We start from the raw sequence: 27,797 nt of genomic DNA, 5'->3' as shown, positions 1-27,797 counted from the left end.
GCATTGTGTGTTAAATTGTGTGGAGGTAGTAGAAACTGTTTTCATACATTGCTAGACCGTTGCGATCTTTGATTTTAAACTTCAACGTAACTTCTTTAACTGCCATCGTCATGTTGGGTGAACAAAGGTCATTATGCTGTTCTTGATACTTTGATTTAAATTTCCTTTAATTTTGCCCTTCAGGCATCGTCTGCAAATTGGACCTTAGCCCTCTAGTAGGGCAGTTTTCTGTGCTTAATATTATGAGCTACCTTCTTCTGGACTTAATTCAAAATCTTACATGCTTGCACCGCAAAGACTCTTAGCGTGGGCGAAAGTTTTGAGGTTGATTAAGTGAAAGACGGACAGATACGGAACTGTTTAATATGAATTATGTGCGTTTGTTGGAATAACTTTTAAAATTGAAGCGGCCTGATTTTCGCCTTTTCTCAACCTCACCAATTCTGTACGCTTTCTTTTTTCCCATGTCTTTATTAACACTGCTTCCCGTTCCCATTCATTTCCTTTCCTATCCCTCTAATCTTTTGTGATAATTCTTGTGATTTCAATCTTGTAAATGTGGCCTTCGGATTTCATTGCCATGATTACTGGTATTTATCTATTATCCATATTTTTCTGAAAATGAAAATGAAAACCTAAAACCCGTTTTCCAGTCTTAGACCGGGTCAGGAATGTAATGAATGAAACATATATAGCCTAGTATTACAATGGGGTCGCCACTCCCAAGGTGATTATTAATCACTGATAGATGCAATGAAATGATAATGGAGAGTGTTTCTGGAATGAAAGATGACAGGGAAAACCGGAGTACCCGGAGAAAAACCTGTCCCGCCTACGCTTTGTCCAGCACAAATCTCACACGGAGTGACCAGGATTTGAACCACGGTATCCAGTGGTGAGAGGCCGACGCGCTGCTGTCTGAGCCACGGAGGCTCTCCATATTTCTCTAAAGTGTTAAATTGTTATCATTGACCACTTTCTGTGGGTCGATTAAATCTTGTACTATCAAAGAGTCTAGTCATGACCTAATGATTAGATCTCTTATAATCTTGCTATTTATTACCTATGTAAAATAGAAAAGTCTAGTCATGATCAAATGGTCAAGTCTCATAGTCTTCCTTTTGTATTACTGAAGTGATACTGTAAACTCTAGTCATGATCTAAATGATCAAGTTTCTTAAAGATCTCCTTATGTACTTGAAATTCTATTTTTATGTTTGAAACAAAAGTATCGCAAAAACCTGGTGTCAATATTTGTGAGTCTTACGTACTGTAACATTTTTCTTTCTCTTAATCGTCTTACAAATACCTTTTGCATTTTAACTCTGTTGTTATGGACTTTCCTGACCGTCCTAACTCTACCCATTTTTTCCCTTCGTTTACTTTATACGTACCACGCGATACCTTCTGGAAATGGCCCAGCAAAGCTCTGCGCTAACTCTGCCAACTTGTTGAGGTTCAATCTTTAATTATATGCCTCTTACTGTTCCCATTTTTGCCTTGGATGAGTGCTTTACAATACTTATTCTTTTTCGGTTGTAACGTGCTACCGCCATAACCTCTCGATCAATGTTCTACGAGTTTCTGCAAACTTCGTCGCATGTACATCTCCACATACTCTACAATTTTATGCTTCTACAGGACTATACGCTATTATTATTATCTGCTCTGGTTATCAATACTTCTTCCTATCATCAGAATTACCTTACTTTTTGGTCACCTGTCGTTACCCTCCGACATTTCTCGACACACTGACTGCTGTCTTTCTGTCTGCCTCGCACCTACTACGTCATCTGCCACGTCACATGATCTTTCTCGAATGAACTCGTCTTCGCTTCCGGGCGTGTATATATTGGACTGCTTGGCCCGTCTTGGGCAGACTGGCATCATCTTCTGTAAATAGTGTGTGTGTGTGTGTGAGTGTGTGTGTGGAGGGGGCTACCGACTTCGAACGGCTTGCCGTGTGCTGCCATTTTCTTCCCTACCAGCTGATGGAGTTGACTTGAAAAGGGCTTTGGTGAGCTAAACATTTCTTTAAGTAAACTTGTTTAAAAATTCTAACTTGGCCTCTTTTGGCATTCCCGTGATGGCATGCTATGAAAATTTTCAAGGCCTTGTTTCGAGCCTGGCTCCTTGCCACCTTCAAACTTATTGAGATTATTTGTTTTTTAAGTGCTGTAATATTGGTGATGTGGACTGAGCCTGAACATCGTCAAACAGAACTTTCTCAAGCTTAGATGATTCCGGAAAAACATAAATTGGCAGGTTGAACTTTCTCAAACATTACGCAGTCGGAGTTTCCATTCTTTTCTTCCTCACTTATCCTTATTGTGCTGATCTTTCTTTTTACCCTACCCTTTTTTCCTTTATTCGGTGTATATGGTTTTTATATTAGAGCGCCCTGGAGGCGTCTTTGTTTGTTTTTTTAATGTGGCCAAATAATTTTTTGATCTTCATAGTAAAAGTATACTTGTTCCTTCCAAAGTTGATCGGATAATAATAATAATAATTATTATTATAATTATTTGAGGTGATTGTGTGTGTGTGACACCTCCCTTTTCAAAAAAGAAAAATTGAGAAAACTTGTTTTGTGATCTAGTCTCCTTATATGGTTATCACTCACGCTAGGTGGAGTTATCTGAGATAGTGCTCAAAGTAACGATTTTGTAAATATTTTGTCAAACTTTTGTTGGGTTACTCCTTTTTCCAATACTTTTCCTCTTAACGGCGATCCGAGGTATTTGCCTTTGTGATGAATGTCCAGGGGTTTTGCTCGAGCTTATTCTCCTTGTTTAACAAGGTGTGTACTGTGATAAAACTTTTTACCCCAATTCTATTCACACAAAAAAAGGGAGTCTTTATTTTAAAGAGTTTAGAAAATTCTAGTCAAGAAATGTATTATCTGATATATTTATCTGTATAACTATTGGAAAACAAAAAAAAAAGATAGGTCCTGCATGGCAGTTCCTTTTTAATCTCTTTGTGTATTGGTCAATTCAATTCTGCAAAAAAGGGTTAGCTTAATTATCTCTCTTGTACTTTTTTGAGGATCCGTATTCTCCAAGTATGTCAGTGCGTACTGTATTCTCGTAATGGTTGCTGTTCCAATACACTTGGTCACTAAGAATTTCTTTGAAAAGGTGTTGTTCTTTTTTTTTTTTGGGATGTTGGTACCTACTACGGTAAACCTCTCCTATTATCCCCCCCACCTCGCCCCAGTACTGCTTCCAGCCACTCTGCTTTTTCTTGTTTTAGCGTGACCGACTTTGCACTGTTGCCTATGCATAGATATCGTTTTGGCATTTTTTATTTTTTTATTTCTTACAACCGTGATGGAAAGATTTGTTGTGGAGAAAGCTCTCAAGATATCTTAACTATATTGCACAACCTACGTTACATATGGTAGCAGACATTCCTTTCTTCCTCATTCTCATCATATTCTCTTCTTTAAATTGATACAATTTTTTTGTTTCTCCTTAGATCTTTTCGCATTTTGTTTTGGTTGTTCTCGTAACACTATGGCTTGCTTTTCGGATAATTTTCGCTTGGGCGAAGATAGCGATTTATCTCCACCCCCACCCCCATCCAAGATGGCGGTAACTGGGAACGGGCGTGTTTTTGTACCTCCGACATATTACTTTCTTTTCTTAGTCTTTCTTGTGTATAGAAGTGTGTCGTATTGTGATTTCATATCTACAACCATCCCTGAAGCAAGTGAAGTGTCGTGTGATTCAGTACTGCAATGGTGCTTCGCTGAACGGCATTATATTTTCTCTGCTTTGTCCGTCTCTGATCTCTCTGTGCTTCGGCATGCCCCTGTCTCTTCCAGCGAAAGGACGAAAGGTTGCCATGCTTCCTCACGTGCTGTGTTCGCCATCTTACTACTTCTTTCCGGTGACGTTCATTTAAATCCAGGACCGCTTAATGTTTATTATCAGAATACCCAGAGTCTGAAAAACAAATTAACTGACTGTGTACTCAGTGAACCTGAATTTAGTGAGTTTGATATCTTATGTTTCACTGAAACTTGGTTACCTGATTTTGTCTCGGACAGTGAACTTCCATTCTCGTCTAACTTTTCAGTGTTCCGTAAAAACAGGGGTACCGGTAAGCGTGGGGGTGGTGTAATGACTGCAGTAAGTAATAAACTTAAAGCCCGTCACAGGCCCGACCTAGAAACTGAATGCGAGATAACCTGGGTTGAAATTACGATCCCCAGAAGTAATAACTTGTTAGTTGGCTGCTTCTACCGCCCACCCTCCGGTGATATCACAGCATTAGAAAATTGCTTTAATTCAAAGGTTTTGGCTCTAAATAAATCCAACGATATTGTGCTAATCGGTGATTTCAATTCGCACATATCCTGGCAATCTACAACCACTGGAACAGTAACCGACCCTGTGGACTCATTTATTTTGTCTAATTTCATAAACGGTCTCCATCTACATCAGTTCTGCTTAAAACCCACTAGAAATTTGGCAACATTGGACCTCCTCTTCTCTACAGTAACTAGTGTTAGTGTATCTGTTGGCAGAAACATTCTTAGCGCTGACCACGACTCAATCGAGGCTACCCTCAGCCTACCTGCTTGTCAACATAAAGACTTCCCACCCGCTGCGAGGCGAACATTTCCGCTCTGGAGTAAAGTGGACTCGCTAGTCGTCAACCAGGACTTGTCATCCCTCCCTTGGTGCTGGTTATCAGCTGAGCGTGACGTCAATAGTGCGGTTTCCCTGTTTGAGGATTTAATATTTACCACCATTAAACAGCATGTACCTTTCTCCAAACCCAGACCGCACAAATACCCCCCCTGGCTGAGTGCCGAAACTAAATTGCTACTAAAGAACAAAACCCGTGCGTGGTCACTCTGGAAGTCTATCCCCAATTCACACACGTATAATACTTTTAAACACCTCAGGAAAATCTCAAAATCGCATCTTAAAAGTGACTACAATCGGCACATCACTTCTATAGCTGGAAACCTTAAAAACAACCCTAAAAAGTTCTGGACCCTAATTTCGTCACGCAGAAAGTCACCCCGGATACCACTGAATCTTAAACTACATAGTGATGATGTCCCAACTGAATTAAGGTCTCAAAAATTCAATGAGTACTTTCACTCTACCTTTAGCCCTCCTGCACCTATCACAGAACTAGCACAGATCAATAGTGTTTGCAGTTACTCACTGTCACAAATATCAACGACCCCTAACGAAGTACAAAATATTCTCAATAGTCTCCCAACAAACCGCTCCACCGGGCCCAATGATATTAGCCCTATATTCCTCAAAAATACTTCTGCATCTCTCTGTGCACCGTTATCTACAATTTTAAACCTGTGTATGGCTACTGGTACATTCCCCGACAGCTGGAAACAAGCTGATATCACACCTATTTTCAAATCTGGCAACAAATATGATATCTCATCATACCGCCCAATATCTATCGTTCCAATACTATCCTCTGTCCTCGAAAGAATAATCCACTGCCGACTCCTCTTTTTCACACAGCCGTACATATCTGAAGAACAACACGGATTCACTCCCGGAAAATCATGCCTCACTAACCTCACTGTTCTCAATCACCACATCATTTCAGCAATGGAAAATAAATCTCAGTTAGATGCAATCTATATAGATCTGGCCAAGGCATTCGACTCAGTGGATCATGCACTTCTTCTTCATAAGCTCGCTACCAGATTTAATATCCATGGCCCCGTCTTGTCATTGATCACAAGTTTCCTCTCCGGCAGAAAACAAAGAGTGGTACTCCCTGAATCTGCCTCATCATGGTTATCTGTGTTATCAGGAGTATCTCAGGGCAGTATTCTGGGACCCCTACTCTTTGTTCTCTATATTGATGACATAATTTTTTGCACCCGAAATAGTCAGTGTTCCCTCCTCTTGTACGCCGACGACTTGAAAATCCTAAGAGAAGTGTCTACGCCTGATGACTGTGACGAATTACAGACTGTTCTCAATTCGTGTGGTGACTGGTTTAAGAAATGGAATCTTTCTCCCAATTTTAAGAAGTGCAATACAATCTCCTTTTCATTGCTAAAGCAGGGAATGAACACTGCATATACCATCCACGGAAATAAATTGCAATCGGCTTCTCTGGTAAGAGACCTAGGTGTTATAATAGACTGTAAACTAACCTTCTCTGCTCACATTCACTCCATAAAATCCTGTGCTATGCGTACTCTAGGCATTCTTTACAGGTTTACTGAAATTAATGATATTAACGCCTTAAAATTATACTTTGTCTCGTATGTTCTCCCCATTATTGACTTTTGTTCCCCTATTTGGTCCTCATCTGCTATCACAAACATATCTCAACTAAATAGTATTTTTAACTTTTTCACTTTCATTGTTAAGACTCGTAATCCTGTTTTTAAGAACAAAACTAAATCTGACATTATGAACTACCTGGGTATACTTGACCTGAGAAGCCGTTTACAGTTCTCTGATCTATGTTACCTGCACAAAATAATCAATGGCTACACCAAATGTAATTCTCTTCCAGCGTACTTCCCTATACACGTTCCTCCCCGCCCTACACGCAACCGGCGCACCCATCATGTGTCCCATCCGCGCCTAACCTTACAACAACGCTCTATCTTCCACCGTCTCATTACTCTTGGTAATTCACCACCCGATATCGACATATTCACACCTTTCGCATCCTTCAAACAAAAAATTAAAAGATTCCTTTGAAGTCCTCTCCAGGTTTTCACTTTCTTCCGTCCCTCCAACCCTTGACCTTTCTTCTTCCTAATTTCTGAAACCGACACGTGCCAGTTACCGTTGTCATTGTTGTTACATTGTTACTGTTAAAATTTTTAATTATTGTTGCTACTTAATATTGTTGTTTATACCTTTGTTATCTTTTATACTCATTTAAACTTATTATTATTATTAGTGTAAAATGGCCCTCCATAGGCTGCATCTAATAAATAAAATAAATAAATAAATAAATAAATAAATAAATAAATAAATAAATATTATACTCGGTCTTTACCTAAGGTTTCCACTAGTAACTTAATCTCCTTTTCTGATACCCCAACATTATCTTCCCGTGATCATTCTCCCGATTTGCTCACTGATTCATTACCTCAACTTCATTCTATGCCTCCCGATCCACATCTTTACCCCCCTCCCCCTTTATTACCTCAGTACACGTCTGCTGATACCTCTCTCAATGTACAGATCATAAAACAATCTCTCAATCAAGTCCCTAAATTACAATCTCCTGATCCTCGTAGTTTGACCTTGTGGCTCTTTTCTGCACGAAAATTTCTAAATATTGGTTTAGCTTCTTTTCCTCAGTTAATGGGATTACTGTCCCCTAAAACTACCAGTTTTTTTTACTAAATTTTGGGTTGATAATATGTTAAGTTTTTCCAATTGGTACCAACTTCGGAATGCCATACACAACTATTTCTTACCTTACGAAATACGTTGCAAGCTGAGCCTTGAATTTATTCGTAGTCATCAACTTCCCACCGAACCTGCTCACGACTATCTTGATTCGATTACGACCTAGTGATATTTTAAACATTGCTCACTCTGTCAATGACTTAATTTCTATCGTCCAATTCTACGCTACTCCTTCCTTTCGGCAGCTTTTCGATGCCTTAAATCGTCCTACGTCCATGCTTCAGCTTTTTAATTTAGCTCAATCTCATGCCATTCATTCTCTGGGAGATATTTCTTATTGCTCATCTATCCCACCTCCTCTCGATTCTCGTCCTTTACCTTCTACATCCGTTTCTTCTGGTAATACTCCTTCTCCTATTATTTCCTTCCGTTGTAAAGGAAAGGGTCATATATCTTGGAATTGTGCTACTCCCTATTCGGGAAACGTGGCTTACCCGCGTCATTAGACAGTAAGCATAATAATGGTCTTCTGTTGTTCAGTCCCCGTCTACTCTTGTTTCAAATGTTCACTCTTTGCCGTCCGAATTTTCCTCTCAACTTTTTTTGACGGAAAGTTCGTCATTTGTACCTCCTACTTCTCATATTGTCTTGACTATTAATAATGTCCCCTCAGTCGCTCTTCTTGATTCAGGGGCTGCTGTTTCTTTAATCAGTTTATCTTTCTTTGAATCCCTGAAGAAGGTATTTTCTCACCTTCATTTTCTTCCTTCTATTGTCGGTTGTGTTTCGGCTTCTAATCACCCTATTGATGTTCTTGGTCATATTTCTCTCACGGTTAAAATTCAACATTTTTCTTGGCCGTTTACCTTTCTTGTCGTTTCGGAATTATCTTCTCCTCTTATTTTAGGCTATGATTTTTTTTCCCACACTGGTCTTATTTTTGATTCCATAAACTCTACGGTTTCTTTTCATTTTTCTTCAACGGTTATTCCATTAATTAATATTGTTGATTATCCTTCTTCAACTTCATCCATGTCTCACAGTATCAATTCTATTCATTCTGATCAAATTGATTCTTTATTAACTGAATTTTCTGATGTCATTACTCCTGTTCTTGGTACGGTCAAAAATTTCAAGGCTCATATTGACTTAATTGATTCTACTCCTGTTCGTTCATCCTCCTATTTTCTCAGCCCTCCTCACATGAAGATTTTAAATCAATTAATTGATAAATTGCTTCAGAACATAACTATAATTCCTTCTTCTTCTAATTATGCTTCCCCTGCCTTTATTGTCGATAAACCCGATGGATCTTCGAGATTCACCGTAGATTATTGTAAATTAAATGGTCGTATACTCTACGATTCCTATCCTATGCCCAAATTGCAGTCCGCTTTTCAACATTTTTCCAACGCCAAATATTACTCCATTTTTGATCTTAATTCTGCATACAATCAAATTCCCCTAGACGAAATTAGCTCCCGTTACAATGCCTTTATTACTCCTAATGGTCTTTTTCAGTTTCAAAAAGTTCCTTTCGGACTTAATTTAGGTTCTCAAATTATGCAACGCTTTGTTGATTCACTTTTTTCTGACATAAAATATCAATATTTGTTCCCATTTATTGACGATATTTTGATCTATTTCCCTGATCTTTCCACTCACCTACAGCATGTTCGTGAAGTCTTAACGCGTCTTCGTTCCGTGGGTTTAAGAGTTAATCCTTTTAAAGTCTTAATTGCTCAAACTTCGATTAAGTTTTTAGGCAATATTCTCAGTTCTAACGGTGTTGCTGTTGATCCGGATAGGGTTTCTGCCTAGGGTTGCCAGATTTCCGGATGGCAAATAAGGAACAGTCGCTCGATTCCAGATGGCAAATAAGGAACACTTCCATTTACTTGCCATATAGTGCTAAATTAAGACACCATAGCGATAATTAAGAGAAAATGCCAGGGATATATTAACAAGTAAATACCGTTAATAATATAACAGCGTCAACATGAAATATGTAGGTACTTATTTAAAACTAATAGTGCGTTAGTCTTTACATTGAAATTAACATTTCACAAGTACTTGTCGTTTGAAGAAGCAATTTGTAACAGTTTCTTATTCAACAAAACTTTCTTGAGAAATTCCTTACAATTTTCATCATACTTGAAGTACACAAGAAGTTCATTTTTTATTATATCTACTGAGCATCTGTTTCTGCCATCTCTCCATTTTATTGCCATTACTGAAAATACTCTTTCAGTATATGCATTCGATGGAGATTTACTTAAGACAAACGTAAGTACCATCAAAATGTTCTTCAGTTTTTCTGGGCCAATTAAACCACTGATATATATAATGGAGGAGACTACATGCCCGCTAGTACCGCTAGAACACTGCCAGAAGCGCTGTTCTCAACTGTGATCATTGGTCAGGTCAGAATACAGAATATTTTTATCATAACCGCGCACTTTTTTGATACTATACTATTGTCTAAACCATGATATTTTAAAAAAAGGAACATTGGGCGTACGGTTTAAATAGTGCACCGTACGCGGAACAAAATGAGATAAAACCGTATTGTTCCGGGCAAAACCGTACATCTCGCAACCCTATTTCTGCCATCCATAAAGTCCCACCTCCAAAGAACTTAAAGCAGTTACGTTCCTTTCTTGGTATGGTTGGATTTTATGGAAAATATATACCTAATTTTTCCCATATTTCCAAACCTCTTAACTTATTGAAGCGCAAAGGCGTAAAGTTTCACTGGGGTGACTTACAGCAAAATGCCTTTTCCTGTTTAAAAACTAAACTATCACACGCTCCTCTTTTACAAATTCCTGATTTTAACATTATATTTGAGCTTTCTACTGATGCTTCCGATGTCGCCATTGGCGCTGTCTTGCAACAAACTATACAGGGCGAAACCCGCCCTATTGCCTATTATAGTCATTTCCTATCACCTGTGGAACGTAAATATTCCGTTCATGAACGGGAAGCACTTGCTTTAATCCTTTCAATTGAACATTTTTCCGACTATCTCGATCATCGAGAGTTTATCGTGAGCACTGATAACCAAGCACTTTCCTGGTTACTTAATAATGCTCCGAAAATTGGACGTACTGGTCGCTGGTTGCTTCGTTTGTCACGTTTCAAATTCTCTCTGAAATTTATTTCTGGTTTTCAAAATTCGGTCGCTGATGCATTGTCTCGCCTATTTGACGATCATCATCTTGCTGATTCTGAAATACACCACCTTCCACTTGCTATGGTAAATTCTATTTCTTCTCTTACTGATTTTCCTTTGTCCTTTCATTCCTGCCAAGACCATCAAAATCTCGATCCATACTGCCAACAATTGAAAAACGATATTTCTTCTAATGATTATTCTGGGCTTTTTCGCATTGTAAATCAACTCCTTGTCTTTAAACCTACTCCTCGTCTGGTTCTCCCATCCACATTACGCCCCATGATATTTCAATATTTTCATGGGGCCCCTACTGGTGGACATTTTGGAATGGCGAAATCTTATTCTCGCATTGCCTCTCAGTTTTATTGGCCCCAAATGCAAAAGGATGTTTTCTCTTGAGTCCGATCTTGCGACCTGTGCCAAAAGCATAAGCCCCAAAATCATCAACCTTTTGGGACATATGCAGCCTCTCCCTCTACTTACCCGGCCGAGAAATTCTATAGACATTGTCGGTCCTTTGGTCAAATCTTCCAAATCTAACTCCTACATCTTTACTTTATTGGATGGTTTTTCCAAATTTCTTGTTGTACGCCCATTATGTAACATTTCTTCCCATATTATCATTAATTTACTAACTAATCACGTTTTTCCTCTTATAGGTATTCCTAAAATTCTGGTCTCTGATAACGCGTCAATTTTTACTTTCAAAGTTTTTTATAATTCCTGTTTTTCTTATGGTATCAAAAAGGTTTGTACCTCACCCTATCACCCTCAGGCAAATGTTGTTGAACGTTACCACCGGAATCTTAAATCTTTTCTTTCCATTTTTCATTCCCAAGATCAAAAGTCATGGGATACTGAACTCCCTCACTTTTGTTTAGCTTTAAACGCTGCTGTTAATGATTCTACCTCCTTTTCTCCCGCCAAACTCATCTTGGGAAGAGATCTTCATACTCCTTTATCTTTAAACTGGAACTTGCCCTCTTTATTGCTTACCCCTCCTCATTTACTCACTGACTCTCAACTACGGGAAGCTCTTGGTAATTTAAATCACGCCAGGGACCTTTACCGTAAAACATGTAATTCCCATCTTCGTCCGCCTAAGCTCAAGCTTTTTGATCAGGTTTTGTTAAAAAACCATCCCATTAGTTCTACCCAACATCATATTTCGGCTAAGCTTTCCCCTTTATGGATTGGCCCATACCGAATTCTTTCTTTCCCCTCTTTGGTTACTGCTCAGTTGCAGTCTCTCTCCAAACCTCAGGATATTCGGCAGGCCCATTTTTCCGAACTTAAGAAATTTTCCTTCTGAACCTTCTTGCGTATGGAGGGAAAGTTCTTTCATGTTTATTGTCTGATATTTGGATTTACTCTCTGCTTGCTTTGTTTGTTCTGGTCCACATCTCTGAAAATTTATTTTACTGTTTTTGGCTCACCCAGTCCTTTCTTCCCTCCACCCACACACACTTTTGATGTCAGACTCTCCCATGCCCCGTTTTTGTATTGTACTTGCTTTTTATTTTCATGGGAAACTTTCCTGTAATTTTTATATTTGGCCACTTTAAGTCTATTATGCATTGGTCTGGAACGCTTTCCATTGTTCCTACTTCCATTTTCTTTCTTTTTCCCTTTCCCTTCCCCTTTCTTTTCTCTTTCTCTGTTTTCCTTGTTTTGCTTGCTTCTTTGTTTTCCATACTTCTGGTGTTCTTTTTTTTTCTTTCTTCCGGTACTGCGTATCTTCTGGTCGCCGATCATCGATTCCAGTGGAGGAGCTGCTCTTGGACATTGCTGCTGCTACGCCTACATGCTTTCGCCCATCCTTCGGATTCCGCCCGGTGGCAGGAATATGTAACATGCTACTGCCATAACCTCTCGATCGACGTTCTACGAGTTTCTGCAAACTTCGTCGCATGTACATCTCCACATACTCTACAATTTTATGTTTCTACAGGACTATACGCTATTATTATTATCTGCTCTGGTTATCAATATTTCTTCCTATCATCGGAATTACCTTACTTTTTGCTCACCTGTCGTTACCCTCCGACATTTCTCCACACACTGACTGCTGTCTTTCTGTCTGCCTCGCACCTACTACGTCATCTGCCACGTCACATGATCTTTTTCGAATGAACTCGTCTTCGCTTCTGGGCGTGTATATATTGGACTGCTTGGCCCGTCTTGGGCAGACTGGCATCATCTTCTGTAAATAGTGTGTGTGTGTGTGTGTGTGTGTGTGTGTGTGTGTGCGTGCGTGCGTGCGTGCGTGCGTGCGTGCGTGCGTGTGTGTGTGTGTGTGTGTGTGTGTGTGTGTGTGTGTGTGTAGGGGGCTACCGACTTCGAACGGCTTGCCGTGTGCTGCCATTTTCTTCCCTACCAGCTGATGGAGTTGACTTGAAAAGGGCTTTGGTGAGCTAAACATTTCTTTAAGTAAACTTGAAAAATTCTAACTTGGCCTCTTTTGGCATTCCCGTGATGGCATGCTATGAAAATTTTCAAGGCCTTGTTTCGAGCCTGGCTCCTTGCCACCTTCAAACTTATTGAGATTATTTGTTTTTTAAGTGCTGTAATATTGGTGATGTGGACTGAGCCTGAACATCGTCAAACAGAACTTTCTCAAGCTTAGATGATTCCGGAAAAACATAAATTGGCAGGCTGAACTTTCTCAAACATTACGCAGTCGGAGTTTCCATTCTTTTCTTCCTCACTTATCCTTATTGTGCTGATCCTTCTTTTTACCCTACCCTTTTTTCCTTTATTCGGTGTATATGGTTTTTATATTAGAGCGCCCTGGAGGCGTCTTTGTTTGTTTTTTTAATGTGGCCAAATAATTTTTTGATCTTCATAGTAAAAGTATACTTGTTCCTTCCAAAGTTGATCAGATAATAATAATAATAATTATAATTATTTGAGGTGATTGTGTGTGTGTGACACCTCCCTTTTCAAAAAAAAATTGAGAAAACTTGTTTTGTGATCTAGTCCCCTTATATGGTTATCACTCACGCTAGGTGGAGTTATCTGAGATAGTGCTCAAAGTAACGATTTTGTAAATATTTTGTCAAACTTTTGTTGGGTTACTCCTTTTTCCAATACTTTTCCTCTTAACGACGATCCGAGCTATTTGCCTTTGTATCAATGTCCAGGGGTTTTGCTCGGGCTTATTCTCCTTGTTTAACAAGGTGTGTCCTGTGATAAAACTTTTTACCCCAATTCTATTCACACAAAAAAAGGGAGTCTTTCTTTTAAAGAGTTTAGAAAATTCTAGTCAAGAAATGTATTATCTGATATATTTATCTGTATAACTATTGGAAAACAAAAAAAGATAGGTCCTGCATGGCTGTTCCTTTTTAATCTCTTTGTGTATTGGTCAATTCAATTCTGCAAAAAAGGGTTAGCTTAATTATCTTTCTTGTACTTTTTTGAGGATCCGTATTCTCCAAGTATGTCAGTGCGTACTGTATTCTCGTAATGGTTGCTATTCCAATACACTTGGTCACTCTAAGAATTTCTTTGAAAAGGTGTTGTTCTTTTTTTTTTTTTTTTTTGGTTGTTGGTACCTACTACAGTAAACCTCTCCTATTATCCCCCCCTCGCCCCAGTACTGCTTCCAGCCACTCTGCTTTTCCTTGTTTTGGCGTGACCGACTTCGCACTGTTGCCTATGCATAGATATTGTTTTTGCATTTTTTTTTTTTTTGTATATCTTACAACCGTGATGGAAAGATTTGTTGTGGAGAAAGCTCTCAAGATATCTTAATTATATTGCACAACCTACGTTATACGGTAATAATTTACTTTGTGGCCTTTACCATATACGTCTTTAGGTCTAGTAAAGTAAGGATTATTCTGCCCGAAGGCAGGTCCGAACCTCCGCAGAGGTGTTCGTGAGCCGGAGTTTACGTGCGGTAGGGTGGCCAGTTCCTTTCCGCTCCTCCATTCCCTTACCCCCACCAACAGCGCGTGGCAACCCATCCAACTCCTGACCATGCCCAATGTTGCTTAACTTTGGAGATCTCACAGGATTCGGTGTTTCAACACGGCTACAGCCGTTGGCTTTAGGTCTAGTCATTGAACTTTTATTCAATGGATAGTTAGATCCATAATTAATTTAGCATACATATATCATTATCCAAATTGTTAACTATATCGCCATTGTCCAAGTGCATTACCTAGCATACTACCTACCAGAACCCGTTATTCCTCCCCCCCACCACCACCACCACCATTACAAATGGTAGCAGAGCTTGGTTACGATCAGGGGACATCTGGGTTATGGCCCAGCATGCTTCCACTGCACAACTCTGCTAATGTAATTTGCAATACTGCAATGTTGAAATACAAACCAAAATCACGTACACTCGAGTGCACAAAAACTGGCCATCAAGAAAGAGAGTTTTCTTTCAAAAGTTTCATCTCTGAAATGGGATGAACATATTCTGCTGCTGGCAGGATTCCAAGTATCATTTCTTCAGCCAGCAGCTACCCACTGTTATGAATATTCTCATGTTTCAAGAATGTATACAGTTTAATATTTTGTTGATGGCCAATTTTTGTGCACTTGAATGTACATGTACAAACAAGCTATGTGCAGTTAAAGAACAAAATCTTTCACTTCATTTGGTAAACAGTGTCTTAAAAGTGAAAGGCATGCTACACATTGTGTGAAAACTTTCACACTAGGCAACTGTACTTATGTTACAAAGAGCCTCCAGTGTCTTCTCCATCAGTAAATCTTGATGTAATTCCAATTTACAGCACAAATTTTGTAAACACTTAAAACACTAAAAGTTTAATAATCACATTAAATTAAAACACTCAAAGGCTACTACAAAACTATTTCTGGAGCTCCAACAGTCAGTTATCTTCACCTGCTTGGTGTTGCGCTGGAATAAACTTTTCTCGACGGATTCTTTAACCTGGCATAAATATTCGTAGAGTTCAGGCAAATTTTGTTTAGCAGCAAATTTTTGTAGACCCCTTACGTGTGCGAGAGCTTTACTAACGTTAGAGATTTCTGGAGAGTCGTCATCAACTTCTGTCTCCTCTTCCTTGTTACTTTTATCATCATTTTGCCCTGTATTTTCCTCGAGTCTCTCACCAATGATTTCTGTTGCAAAATCAGTGGTTTGATATGGCGACACATCACAATCGTCATTGATGTATTGGGCAGCATCCAAGTCAAAGTTTCCAGGTGAACACATGGATGATATGGACTGCACATTGTCTTCCACTTCGTCCAAGAGTTCATTATCTCCAGTGCTGGGAAGAATATTAGCCTTCTTGAAGCATTTTGTGACAGTTTCTTGCTTTATTTCCTGTACTGCTATGTGGATCCAGTTCACAGCATCCAGCACAGAAATAGATTTTGCCATGTCACTGGCACTAGCTGCCCCCTCTATCTTCGCAGCTACTTCCTGCAGAACTAGTCTCCTGTAGTGACTTTTAAAGGTGTAGATAACACCTTGGTCCATGAGCTGAGTGATACTTGTAGTGTTCGGTGGAAACCATGCCAGTGTTACATTGGATAATTTAATGTGTTAATAGCATGTAGCATTGTCAAGGAACAGCAACACATTACGATTTTCTCTCTTCATTTTGCCATTGAAACTAGTGAGCCATTCCTCCATCAGTGCAGCAGTAATCCACGCCTTTTTGTTTGGTCTCCATATGACTGGAAGATTACGCAGATCTAGGTATATGAAGCACCGTGGCTTAGCTGATTTTCCTATCACCAAAGGTTTTTCAAGTTGTCCTGCCATATACCCGCAAAGAAAAACAGTCAACCGTTCTTTAGAAATTTTGCCGCCTACACATTTTCCCCGCGCAACGAGAGCGACTTTGAAGGAAGTGCTCTATAGAACAAACCCGTTTCATCTCCATTGTAAACTCACAACTAAGTATTTTTTACTTTCCACCTTGTCAATACATTAATTGCTTAAGGCAACTTATTGGTTAAAAGTGGTACATGTTTCGCATATTATTAGCATCTTCAGCCAAATAACATTGTTTAGATGAAAAATTCATATATTGACAAAGGAGCAATGCTTTGAGAGAAAGTGTCCTTAAAATTAGCATAAGAAGATAAAATGACAACATCAAAAACAAAATATTCAAGAGAAAATATATAAAATCTTTCTACAATTGAAAGCAGCAGTCAAGGAAACACTTGTACAATAGTCCATTGAGAATATGTCCTGATGAATATTTTTTTCTTAAAAGTTCATGTAAAATTAAAATAAATAAAAAAAAGAAAGAAACCCATCCAATAATGTTGTCAGATTTTCCTGCCACTCACTAACAACACTAAGGTTAACATCACTTGCTTCCCCACACACCTGATTCCAAACAATATTATGCCTATTTCGAGCCAACCATTGGAAGCCTTGAATTCTGGCTTATTCAATTTTTTGGCAAGTTCAACGGCTTCACTTTGAAGAATAGGTCCAGAAATAGGAATTTTCTTTGAATGCACATTAACAAACCACTCCCACAACAGCTCATTCATTTCTTCATCCCTTGTTAGTTTCTGCTTTCCTTTCATGTCACCATTATTAACCCCCAGCCACTCGCTTATTATGCGATCTTTGTTTTTCAAAGTGTCATAAACCTGTGTTTTACCACAGTGAAACTGTAACATTATATCCCAAACACTTCTTTGTTCTTTTTCCTTCAATTCTATCACTTTGACTTTGTCGCGTTATGACAGCACCATATTTTTATGAGACATTGTGCACAAGAATAACCATATTCACTCAACCACATAGAGGGACTGGAAAACCAGACTGCTCCCCTGTAAACAATGCAATAAAATGGAGATTCTTGCCGCAATTGTCACCCTCAAACAAAGGAAGGTTGTGTTTACCTTCGCGGTCTACTGTTGCGAATTGCTTAAAACTGCACACTGTTTTAACATAAAATTAACTTCAGCGTAGCCTGTTAAAAATGTGAATTCTGTTTTGAAACATAATTTACTTCAGAATAGTCTGTTAAAAATGTGAATTCTGTTTTGAAAACTCATAAACAATTTCCGTTTCCGCACTGACCAGTTTCCGTTTTGTTCAGAAAAAATACCATGTAATACATGATTTTCGTCAGGATCAGGAAAATATTTCGTAATAGACAGGATTCCGTGTTATCCAGTGTCTGATTTGGACAGGTTTCACTGTATTAGTCACCTACAACAACATAATAATAATAACATTATTTCGTGTGGCTATTTCTAGCCGGGTGCAGCCCTTGTAAGGCAAATCCTCCAGTGAGGGTGGGTGACATCTGCCGATAATAGTAATATGGTGGATTTGGCATCAGCATAAATGAGACAGAGGCAAAGTATTTTAAATGTTGTAAGCTTACTTCTTTTTGTGGCTGTTTAACATCGCAGTGTAATAGATATGTATTTGGTGATGCTGGCACTGGAAAGAGTAAGTACCTTAAAGGTAGTGGTCATGCCTCCCTTTAAGTGTAGCCTCCATATTTTCCTGAGTAAAAAATCGAAAACCATAAAAAAATGTAAGTTCTTGAACACTGCTCATCCCAGGAGATAAAATGGCATAAGTTCACAGCAGCAAAATACATAAAGAAAATACATATTTAAAAATGGAAAAATGGAAAATAAAACAATTATACTGAGCGTTTGTAAGAAATTTTAAAAAAAGTTCCAAAATGCTGCATAATTGTGTACAACAAACTAACATATTTTCAATTAAATTATTGTATTTGTATTTAGCCGATTTTTTCAGTATTTCCTATGATCTCAACTGTCACTAATGTATTTCTAGAAATCATATTCCAATTTATAATACAAAATGATAATTAGACATATTTATAATAAACTTCTCTCCATTTTTATAATTTTTAAAAACCAATACGGACATATCAACTACACTACATTCACAGCTTTCAACAAAACTACCAAGAGCTAGAGGGGGACAGAGTGTGCATCTCATTTTACATTTTCCACCACCACTATTTCTCGTTGATCTTATGAATAAAATTAATTAACCTTTAACATTTTTTTCAAAACATATATTTCAACTTACGCTAATATGAACTTCTTAGTAACAGGACTTCCAACCCCATCCTCTGATGCTCTTCTCTTCATTGCAACTGGCCCAGGAGGAGGTCCATTCGGAACAGGAGGTGGACTACAGATCCCTAACGGATCTGTTATTGGATCAAACTGAAAGGGCAAAAACAAAGAGCTGAAACAAATACACAAGCAAATACCATCCAATCAACTGTTTACCAATTGTCTTTGAAATTAACGGTATAGTTCAATGATTTTGGGACATTAAAGATATGTATGTCTCTTCCTATCACATTAAGATGGTTTTACATGACAGATTTTTCATAAGCTCAGTTTCAATTAAGGCTCAATACAGAAATCCTACAATCTCAAAACTAATTACTGATATCTTCTTATCTTATTACTAATTCTTTACAGAGATAAATTTTCAAGATTAATGAAAGGACTGAAATACATGGCGCGGTGGGAGGGAGGCTTAATGTCTGGATCAGAAGATACGAGAGTTGGGGCATAAGTCATGGCAACTATTTTCTTCCTCATATCTGTATGGTGCTATCATACAATGGTCATATATCTTGGAAAGCATGACACTCGTACTACATGGACACAGAACGAAGACAGGTACCATGCACAGAGCAATGGAACTGCAGTAGTGAGTTAGGCTCCAAGCAGAAGGGATGGGACGAGGGAAGAACAGCATGTGTACATCTATCTTAAAGTTCACCAGGGACACAATGCCAAAGAATGTCATAGAGAGCCTGTGGAAACTGTGGAGAATAATGCCCTTCCATTGAGAGATGGACAGCAAAATTTCAGTACGAACGTGAAACAAGCAGTGATGTGTAACGGTCCAGAAAACCTGCTAGTATTCAGACTCATGTCATGCAGTAATTACCCACTGCATGGATGTGGACAGAAGCATTACCTGAATTACAAGCCGAAACAGGGATTGAAAAATGAACCATCCACAGAATTTTATGGAAATATCTTCCGTCTGCTATTTAATCTGTACTCTGAGCAGATCTTCCAAGCTGCTCTTCAAGAAGTGGAAGATGGAGTAAACGTTATCGGTAGGCTGATCAACAATCTGAGGTATGCAGGTGACACTGTCATCTTGGCTGACAGTGCTGAAGGTCTTCAGCATCTGGTAGACTGAACCGTAACAGAAGGGGATAAACTTAGTCTCAAAATGAACACCGACAAGGCCAACGTGATGGCCGTTTCCAGAACATGTAACATGCACATTCGTATGACCATTTATGGGGAACCAGTTGAACAAGTGCAGAAGTTTAAGTGCCTTGGCAGCTGGATTACTGAGGACTTAGACCCATATTTAGAGATCCATGTACAAAGAGAAATGGCTCGTATTAGCTTTCTGAAAATGAGGAATCTATTGTGTGACAGAAGCCCCAGCTTGGAAACACGTCACAACTTCGTAAGATGCTATATATATTCAGTGCTTCTGTACGGCGCGCTGAAACATGAACTCTGACAAGTAACACCATTAAGAGAATAAATGCCTTTGAGATGTGGGTGTTCCAAAGGATGTTACGGATCTCATGGACTGACCACGTCTCCAATGCTACTGTACTCCAACGCATGAGGAGGGAACAAATGTTGATGTGTACAATCAAGAAAAGAAAGACAGCCTACCTTGGGCATATTATGAGGAATGAAAATTACAACCTACTTAAATTGATCATGCAGAGTAAAATTGACTCTTGGCTAAGGAACTTACGGAATTGGACAGGACTAGATTCTAGTAGACTGATGAGGACAGCCAAACATCGTACAGACTTCGCTGTGATTGCGGCCAACTTTCAATAATGGAGAAGGCATTACAAGAAGAAGCAGCGTAAAATTTCATCATGGTGGTTGCCATGTGCACTCCCTGTATGCAGAAGTGGACACATGGTATGCTACGAGCAGGAAGGCAAGCAAATGCTGGAGAGAATATTCGTAGTGACCGTGGATAAATTTTGGGCCAGGGCATATGAACCAGAGCTCAAAGATCAGTCTGCCGAATAACAACATGCAGGATCACCATGAAGACAGAAGTTCCAGCAAAACCTTTCCTCTGTGAAGCTGATGGTCATCGTGGCTTATGTCAGAGGTGTGATTGTGAACAAATTCATTTTAAACGGCACAACAGTGACAGCAACGTACTACAGAACCTTACTTCAAAGCAGAAGAAGAATAAGAAGGTTGCAGTAACAAAGAAGTGTATAAAATATGGATCAGGATTTCAGATACCATACGCAAATGAAGGGTTCAATTCTTTTGACATATTTCTTTCACAATTTGCTTTATGTCGCACCAACACAGATAGGTCTTATGGGAACAACAGGATAGGAAAGGGCTAGGAGTGGGAATGAAGCAGCCATGGACTTCATTAAAATGTACAGCCCCAGCATTTCCCTGGTGTGAAAATAGGAAACTACGGAGAGGTTCAAGCCCACTATCTCCCGGATGCAAGCTCACAGCTGTGCGCCCCAGCATTTCCCTGATGTGAAAATAGGAAACTACGGAGAGGTTCAAGCCCACTATCTCCCGGATGCAAGCTCACAGCTGCGCGCCCCTAACCGCATGACCGGACATATTTCAAGAATGCCCGATGACACACTCGCTAAGAAAAGTTTTAACCACTTCAACAGGCCGTGCCAGAAACAGCAACCAAGAAGAAAGATTGGATGGCTGAAAAGAAAGAAGCTGTAAGCATGAGAATGACGGAATACTGGCGCTAAAGAAAACTGAAATCATGAAGAGTTATTTGTGTGTTCCATAGTTGGCCAAAATCAATTATGATTAACAATAATGTTATTGGCTTTACATCCCACTCTACTTTTACGGTTTTCGGAATTTAGTCCTGCAGGGGTTTTTTTACGTGCCAATAAATTTACCGACACAAGGCCGACGTATTTGAGCACCTTCAAATACCAATGGACCGAACCAGGATAGAACCTGCCAAGTTGCGGCCAGAAGGCCAGCGCCTCAACCGTCTGAGCCAATCAGCCTGGCAAAACAGTTACGCCGTGACATTAGGGATGAACGCCCAAATCTCCTCAATAATGTCATCCTTCTCCACAACAACATACGACCACATGCAGCAGAGGCTCACTGGAGCTGTCTCTATGCAATTTTAACCTCATCCCCAAAGAGAAAGAACTACTGCGTGGGAGATGGTCTGGGACATAAAACAAATTGCCAATGCAGTGATATATGAGATTGTAAAATTCACTAATGGTGAGGCAACTGGTATTCAACATCTTCTGCATTGTTGGCAGCATGTTGGAGTCAATCTAGGGAACTACTCTGAGGGTTTACTTTAAAGATTACTGCACAATCTGAGAATAAACGTTATGAGCACAAGGATATTATAGCTGTCTGTTTTCTTGCTTTATATCCTACACCTGGTAAACCTATTCGGCATTGTTCATACATTCCACAGCACTTTATGCTGCCCACTCCCATCTGAATATTTCCATTTATCTGGTTGTCCCCACATTCGTGTGGGAAAAACCTTGCCCTGACTTATGCCCCATCCCTCATATTCTCTTTAAGTCCCCCAAAGATGATGACAACATTTGCTGTTTAAGAGGAAAATATTGAGGTCATTATCCCTTTCCTAAGAGTTGCATACATGTAACAGCAAAGAAACAACAATGCATGGGTTTTTCTTTTGTTCCTATATTCTGATCAGTCTCAGCTATTAAGTTGCAGAAATATCTTCTAGAAATAATAAGTCATAGTTCATTGATCTTTTTCTTTTCCTACTGCTTTTTCCCCACATCTGTGGGGCCGCGCATGCGAACTGTGTCGCACACGTGGATTTGGCCATGTTTTACGGCCGGACGCCCTTCCTGACGCCAACCCTATGTGGAGGGATGTAATCACTATCACGTGTTTCTGTGGTGGTTGGTAGTGTGGTATGCTGTCTGAATATGAAGAGGAGAGTGTTGGGATGGACACAAACACCCAGTCCCCGAGCCAGAATAATTAATCAGAAGCGATTAAAATCCCCAACCCGGCCGGGAATCGAACCCGGGACCCTCTGAACCGAAGGTCAGTATGCTGACCATTCAGCCAATGAGTCGGACCACAGTTCATTGACATATCTAAGAATTTTACAGCGTTAAAGATATTATAACTACAAATACAGAGGAGTCCAAAAAATGTATACACTTTTCCATACCAGTCATGTATGTAAGCTTTTAAAATCTTAATTGAGTTATGGCAGCAAAATGTAATATTATGGTGTCTCTAAAGAGGGCGACAGTTACTAAGCCATCAGGTGACCATCAAGAGAATCAAACAAAATGATGCATGCACGATCTCAAAACAATGTAAGATAATTTTGAAGAGAGATTTCCAAGTGGAGAACATGTGTGAAATATAATGACGATGGTGATTACTGACAGAGCCACCTACACTCACTCACCACAGAAGTCTGTCAACCACTGTGCATGTGAAATGGGAGTTAGTTGATTAAGTGTATGATGAATTCTGAGAGTGAAATAGAGAGAGTTCAAAAAGTTCACCCTGCGATTGTTACATGCTGTGAGTAAAGATGATCCTGATCAACAAATGTAGTACTGCGAGTATTTTTAAGATATTATATATGAGGACATGGAGTTCATAGAAACAATTGTGTGGTCTGATGAAGCTCGATTTGAATTCAATCAGAAATCATCATTGAGTTTATTGGCCTCAAGAAAATCTGTACATTCATGTGACAATTTATAACAGTCAGACTCTTCAGTCTGCCAAAATTAACCATGATAAAATAAATTAATACACTACCTGAAAGAAAAGAAATATGGTAACAGTATTACACCTGAAAAAATCAATCTAATTAAAATAGAATGACATGTTTGTGACAACTGATGAAGCTCAATTTGAATTAAATCAAAAATCATCATTCTTTTTGAGGGTAGTGTCACTGACTTCAATACGCTCCGTATATCTATTTTACTGGCCATCTGTACACTTCATGCAAATGAGATATTTACTTCCAGCACAAAGTTGGGTCCACGCCAATGACAGGGCAACAGTTTTTCAGACATCTCACAGTATACGCTCGAGTAGAAGACAAAGGAAGACTTCTTTAAAATAAGTTCCAGATTTCAAATTCCTTGAGCACTTAAACAAATAAACATACACACAAGATGTGTTTTTTAAGTAAGGGCCATTTAAAAATAACTACACAACGATAGACGATTTTCAAACACATTTATTCTACACACTTTACTCTATTTTTCAACATATCTGTCTAGTTTTTTCAACACTTATCATACCTTACAACTAAGTTTTGAATACCCTCTTCACAGAAACTTGCCGCCTGCTTCGATAACGTCAGGAAAGGCATTTGAAAGAGTTGTTATTGTGAAGTGTATGTCCTCACGAATTTTCGCTTCATCTGAAGCCACCAAATCGTCTGTGATCAGAGATGGGCGACCGGAGCAGGCCTCATCGTGGACGTCACGTTGTCACGGCCATCTTTGAAGTCTTGTACCCACTTACGTACTTTGCCTTCACTCATAGCATTAGCACTGTACACTTCACAAATCTATCGGTGAATGCCTGCAGTGGACAGGTTCCTTGCCAACAAAAACCGTATCACTGACCGAACCTCGCATTGGGTGGGCGAGTCGATAATCTTAAAACATTTGAGCAGGCACAGAATCGTACAGGTTGGCAACAGAGCTGCAACTGAGCACTATTGTTCCCGAGGCATGCAGGCACACAATTCACGTGCTCGTTGCGATGCACGCGTGAACTACAAGTGTCTACAACAAAATGGCCCTTACTTAAAAAACACGCCTCGTATTTATTTCTAAATATTTAAATATTTAAGTGTGATTTGATATAATCTGATTATGTTTTTATCAGGAACGAAACATGTTATTCTATTTTAATTTTAATGTTTCTTTCTTCAGGTGTAATACTGTTACCATATGTTTTCTCTTTCAGGTAATATATTAATGTATTTACTTAAAATTAGTTTCAGCAGAATGAAGAGCCTAACAGTTATAAATTAACTGAGTTGAAACTGAAAAGAGATGGCTTCAGATACTACAAAAATGAAAAAAATATCATATGACAAAGCGGCCAACTTACCGGGCTTTAAAGCCTGGTGTGAAGTGTCATCGAGGTGATTAATTAGACCATTCCTTTTGGAGGTAGTGTCACTAGCTTCACATATCAATTTTACTCGCCATCTGTGCACTTTATGCAAATGAGACATTTTACTTCCAGCACAAGGGTGTACTATTACATTACCACTGTGAAATGAGAACCTACAGTATATTGATGACAGGTTACCAGAACAGAATGAAGAGGTGATATTGAATTACTACCACATTCAACTAACTTAACATCCTTCGATTACAACCTGTGGGGAAACACTGAAGGATGTGGTGAATTGTCAAAAACCAGCTATGCTGCCTGCACTACAAGAAGAAAACAGTCTATAGAGCAATCCCTATGAAATTTGAAGTGTCTGGATACTAATGGTGGAAATTTTGAGTGCCTAAAGTGATTGCAGCAGTCAAACAAACCTTGAATATCTTGTAAAACAAACTTCATACCGTTATTGTGCATAATGTTGAAGGGTGTACACAATACTTTTTTTTTTGCTAGTTGCTTTACGTCGCACCAACACAGATAGGTCTTATGGCGACGATGGGTCAGGGAAGGGCTAGGAGTGGGAAGGAAGCGGCCGTGGCCTTAATTAAGCTCCAGCCCCAGCATTTGCCTGGTGTGAAAATGGGAAACCACGGAAAACCATTTTCAGGGCTGCCAACAGTGGGGTTCGAACCTACTATCTCCCGAATACTAGATACTGGCCGCACTTAAGCGACTGCAGCTATCGAGCTCGGTGTACACATTACACTGGTCAACAAAGTTTTACTTTATGTTTGTGACTCAGTTCTCTCTATGCATAATTGGTTCCTTTTACCCTAAAATGAAAGAAAATCAATGATACTATATTCCTGATTTTTTATTTTTTTATTTTTACGGTCAGAGCATTGATCATTTAAAATTTTATGCATTTTTCTCGATTGTTTACCATAATTTTATTCTGAATGATCACTAAAATTTCTCTCCAATATAGGATGCCGGATGGATTCCCCCTAAACTAGAAAAGGTGATGTAAAGAATAAATGTTTATAACCATTTTCTTTAATTATGGTTTTTGTAAATGATGTTAATTTTTCCATGAAACCAAGACTTTTACACTATCTTAAAATGTGAATATTACATATTAATTGATTACTACTAATGTACTGTAAACTAGAGGATATTGGACATTTCAAATAATGATCATAGAGTGATAGATCTAACATCTTTTAGTAAAATTCTACACATATTGTACCAGGAAGGCATAGGCCCTGGCACAAACGAGTTATAAATCTTTATTCATGAGCGAACGGCTAAGTTACGACATACGAACAGCTGTGCGAGAGAAGATTCCCGTTCTCACTGCACTGCATGAGGAAGACAGTATGAGTGGAGCATGGTCAAATGACATCAGCACTGCCTGTAGCTTACCTCCCCGTAGAATTCTCTCGAAATCATTTTTAAGCTTCTCAACAACTGTATCAATAAATATGAGACCAACATTAAATTGCAGCCCACATTTTAAAACTATAACCCTGCAAATTTGAGATTAATCCATCCAGTGGTTTTCAAGATATAACAAGTTGAAGTTTGGGAAGTATTATCACCCCTTCGTCACCTGACTCGGGGTGCTGCTCACAGCCGGATATAAATAGGTCAACGAACCGACAGTATAGCCAGTGTACTTTAAACTCTATGATCATGACAGAACAACAGTATGCTCCGTCGCACTCCGTGAAGACGTAGAAGTTACACTTGAACACTTTGAGATTGTGTGAAGACGTCGCAAGTTAAGTTCTACCGCGTCGTGGTGAATGAAATGTTATAAAATTTTCTCCGACTAAATCGTCATTGTATAATATTTAGGAGTGTGTTAACCGAGTGAAGTTACAATAGAAATTGTGAATTGAAGTGTGACTGGGAATTCAAGTGTTTCATTTACCAGTTGACGGTATTGTATACTTTATCATTTTCTCATAATTTCGAACTTTGTCATTGACTGTGACAGTATTCTAAGACATTGTGTGTGATAAACTGAACTTCCAATTTATAACAATTTAAATTATTCTGAGACGCATTTCTCGTATACTAGCACAATTGTGAACTGTGTGCGATACTATTCCACTAACATTCAACAAATAACAGGGCTAAATGTGACTATTTTTTCGCATATTTTCTCGAAATTTCGATTACTACCACGAGAAACTAACTGAATGTTAAGGAATATTAGGTCGTACGGACTCGTGTTATACAAATTCAGTCATAAAATCTTCTTAATCTATGAACATTATTGTTCCAGAGAGTGTTGTAAGAGTGTTATTAATGACATTCTTTTCGAGTGTTTCATGGACTGTGATGATTACTCTACGGTTAAACCTAGGAAATAATCAGTGACTATTATGAACTGTGAGAGTGTTCGATTTTTACCTGATAAACTGTGTGTGTGAAAAACTGTGTTTTCCAGTTTGAAAATGACAGTAGGTCATTACTTCATTAACTTGACTTACGAATCATACTACAGCCTAGACTGTGATATTCTAAGTCACGTATTCAACATTGTAAGACAAAAGTGAGAATACGAACTGGGCATTAAGACTTGTGTCAGTGTATAATACCAATCTTAATGATAATTGAGAGCTCTATAGTCCATTATTTTGTGCCAATTGAACTTTCCGTGTTCCGACATTATCTTTAAAAGAACATCGGACATCTTGGCAAAGTGTTGTGAGATTGTACTGTGTAGAACGTCATTTCCAGCGTGGGATTAACGTGGTTTCTTCGATCATGGTACCCAGCGAGGAACGTCGACGAGGGATAATAACGTGGTGTCTTCATTGAACGGACTTGTCACGCTGCTGGTGCTGAGTTCGAGTCTTGGCTGCACACTGCAGAAAGTTCCAGTCACCAAGCTGCAGGACAGTACTTCTCCAAATCCTTATAAGCAGATTACAGGTGATATAAGTGTTTTTCTTATATTCTGAGTAAGTAATTCCACTTAGACACTAACTGACTTTTAACAAAGCACTCAGTTAATCATAGTGCTCCATCCAACAACCGAAAAGTGCCTCGTGTGAATTTCAGCTTGCTATTTTCCT

The 27,797-nt window shown here is 39.0% G+C and overlaps 1 protein-coding gene across 1 annotated transcript in view; it reads right to left on the bottom strand.

Annotated features, from left to right (window-relative positions):
* The window catches only part of Pcif1 (Phosphorylated CTD-interacting factor 1), a 381,962-nt gene that overhangs the window by 287,351 nt on the left and 66,814 nt on the right, over positions 1 to 27,797 (bottom strand). The window contains exon 4 of the mRNA XM_067145685.2: positions 18,596 to 18,735. Within this exon, the coding sequence (XP_067001786.2) occupies positions 18,596 to 18,735 (140 nt within the window). The remainder of the gene's footprint in view (positions 1 to 18,595; positions 18,736 to 27,797) is intronic.

The sequence above is a fragment of the Anabrus simplex genome, chromosome 4, assembly GCF_040414725.1.
Source record: "Anabrus simplex isolate iqAnaSimp1 chromosome 4, ASM4041472v1, whole genome shotgun sequence".
Classification (NCBI taxonomy): Eukaryota; Metazoa; Arthropoda; class Insecta; order Orthoptera; family Tettigoniidae; genus Anabrus; species Anabrus simplex.
Note: the sequence above shows the minus strand (reverse complement) of the source record. Positions and strands in the feature narration are given on the sequence as shown.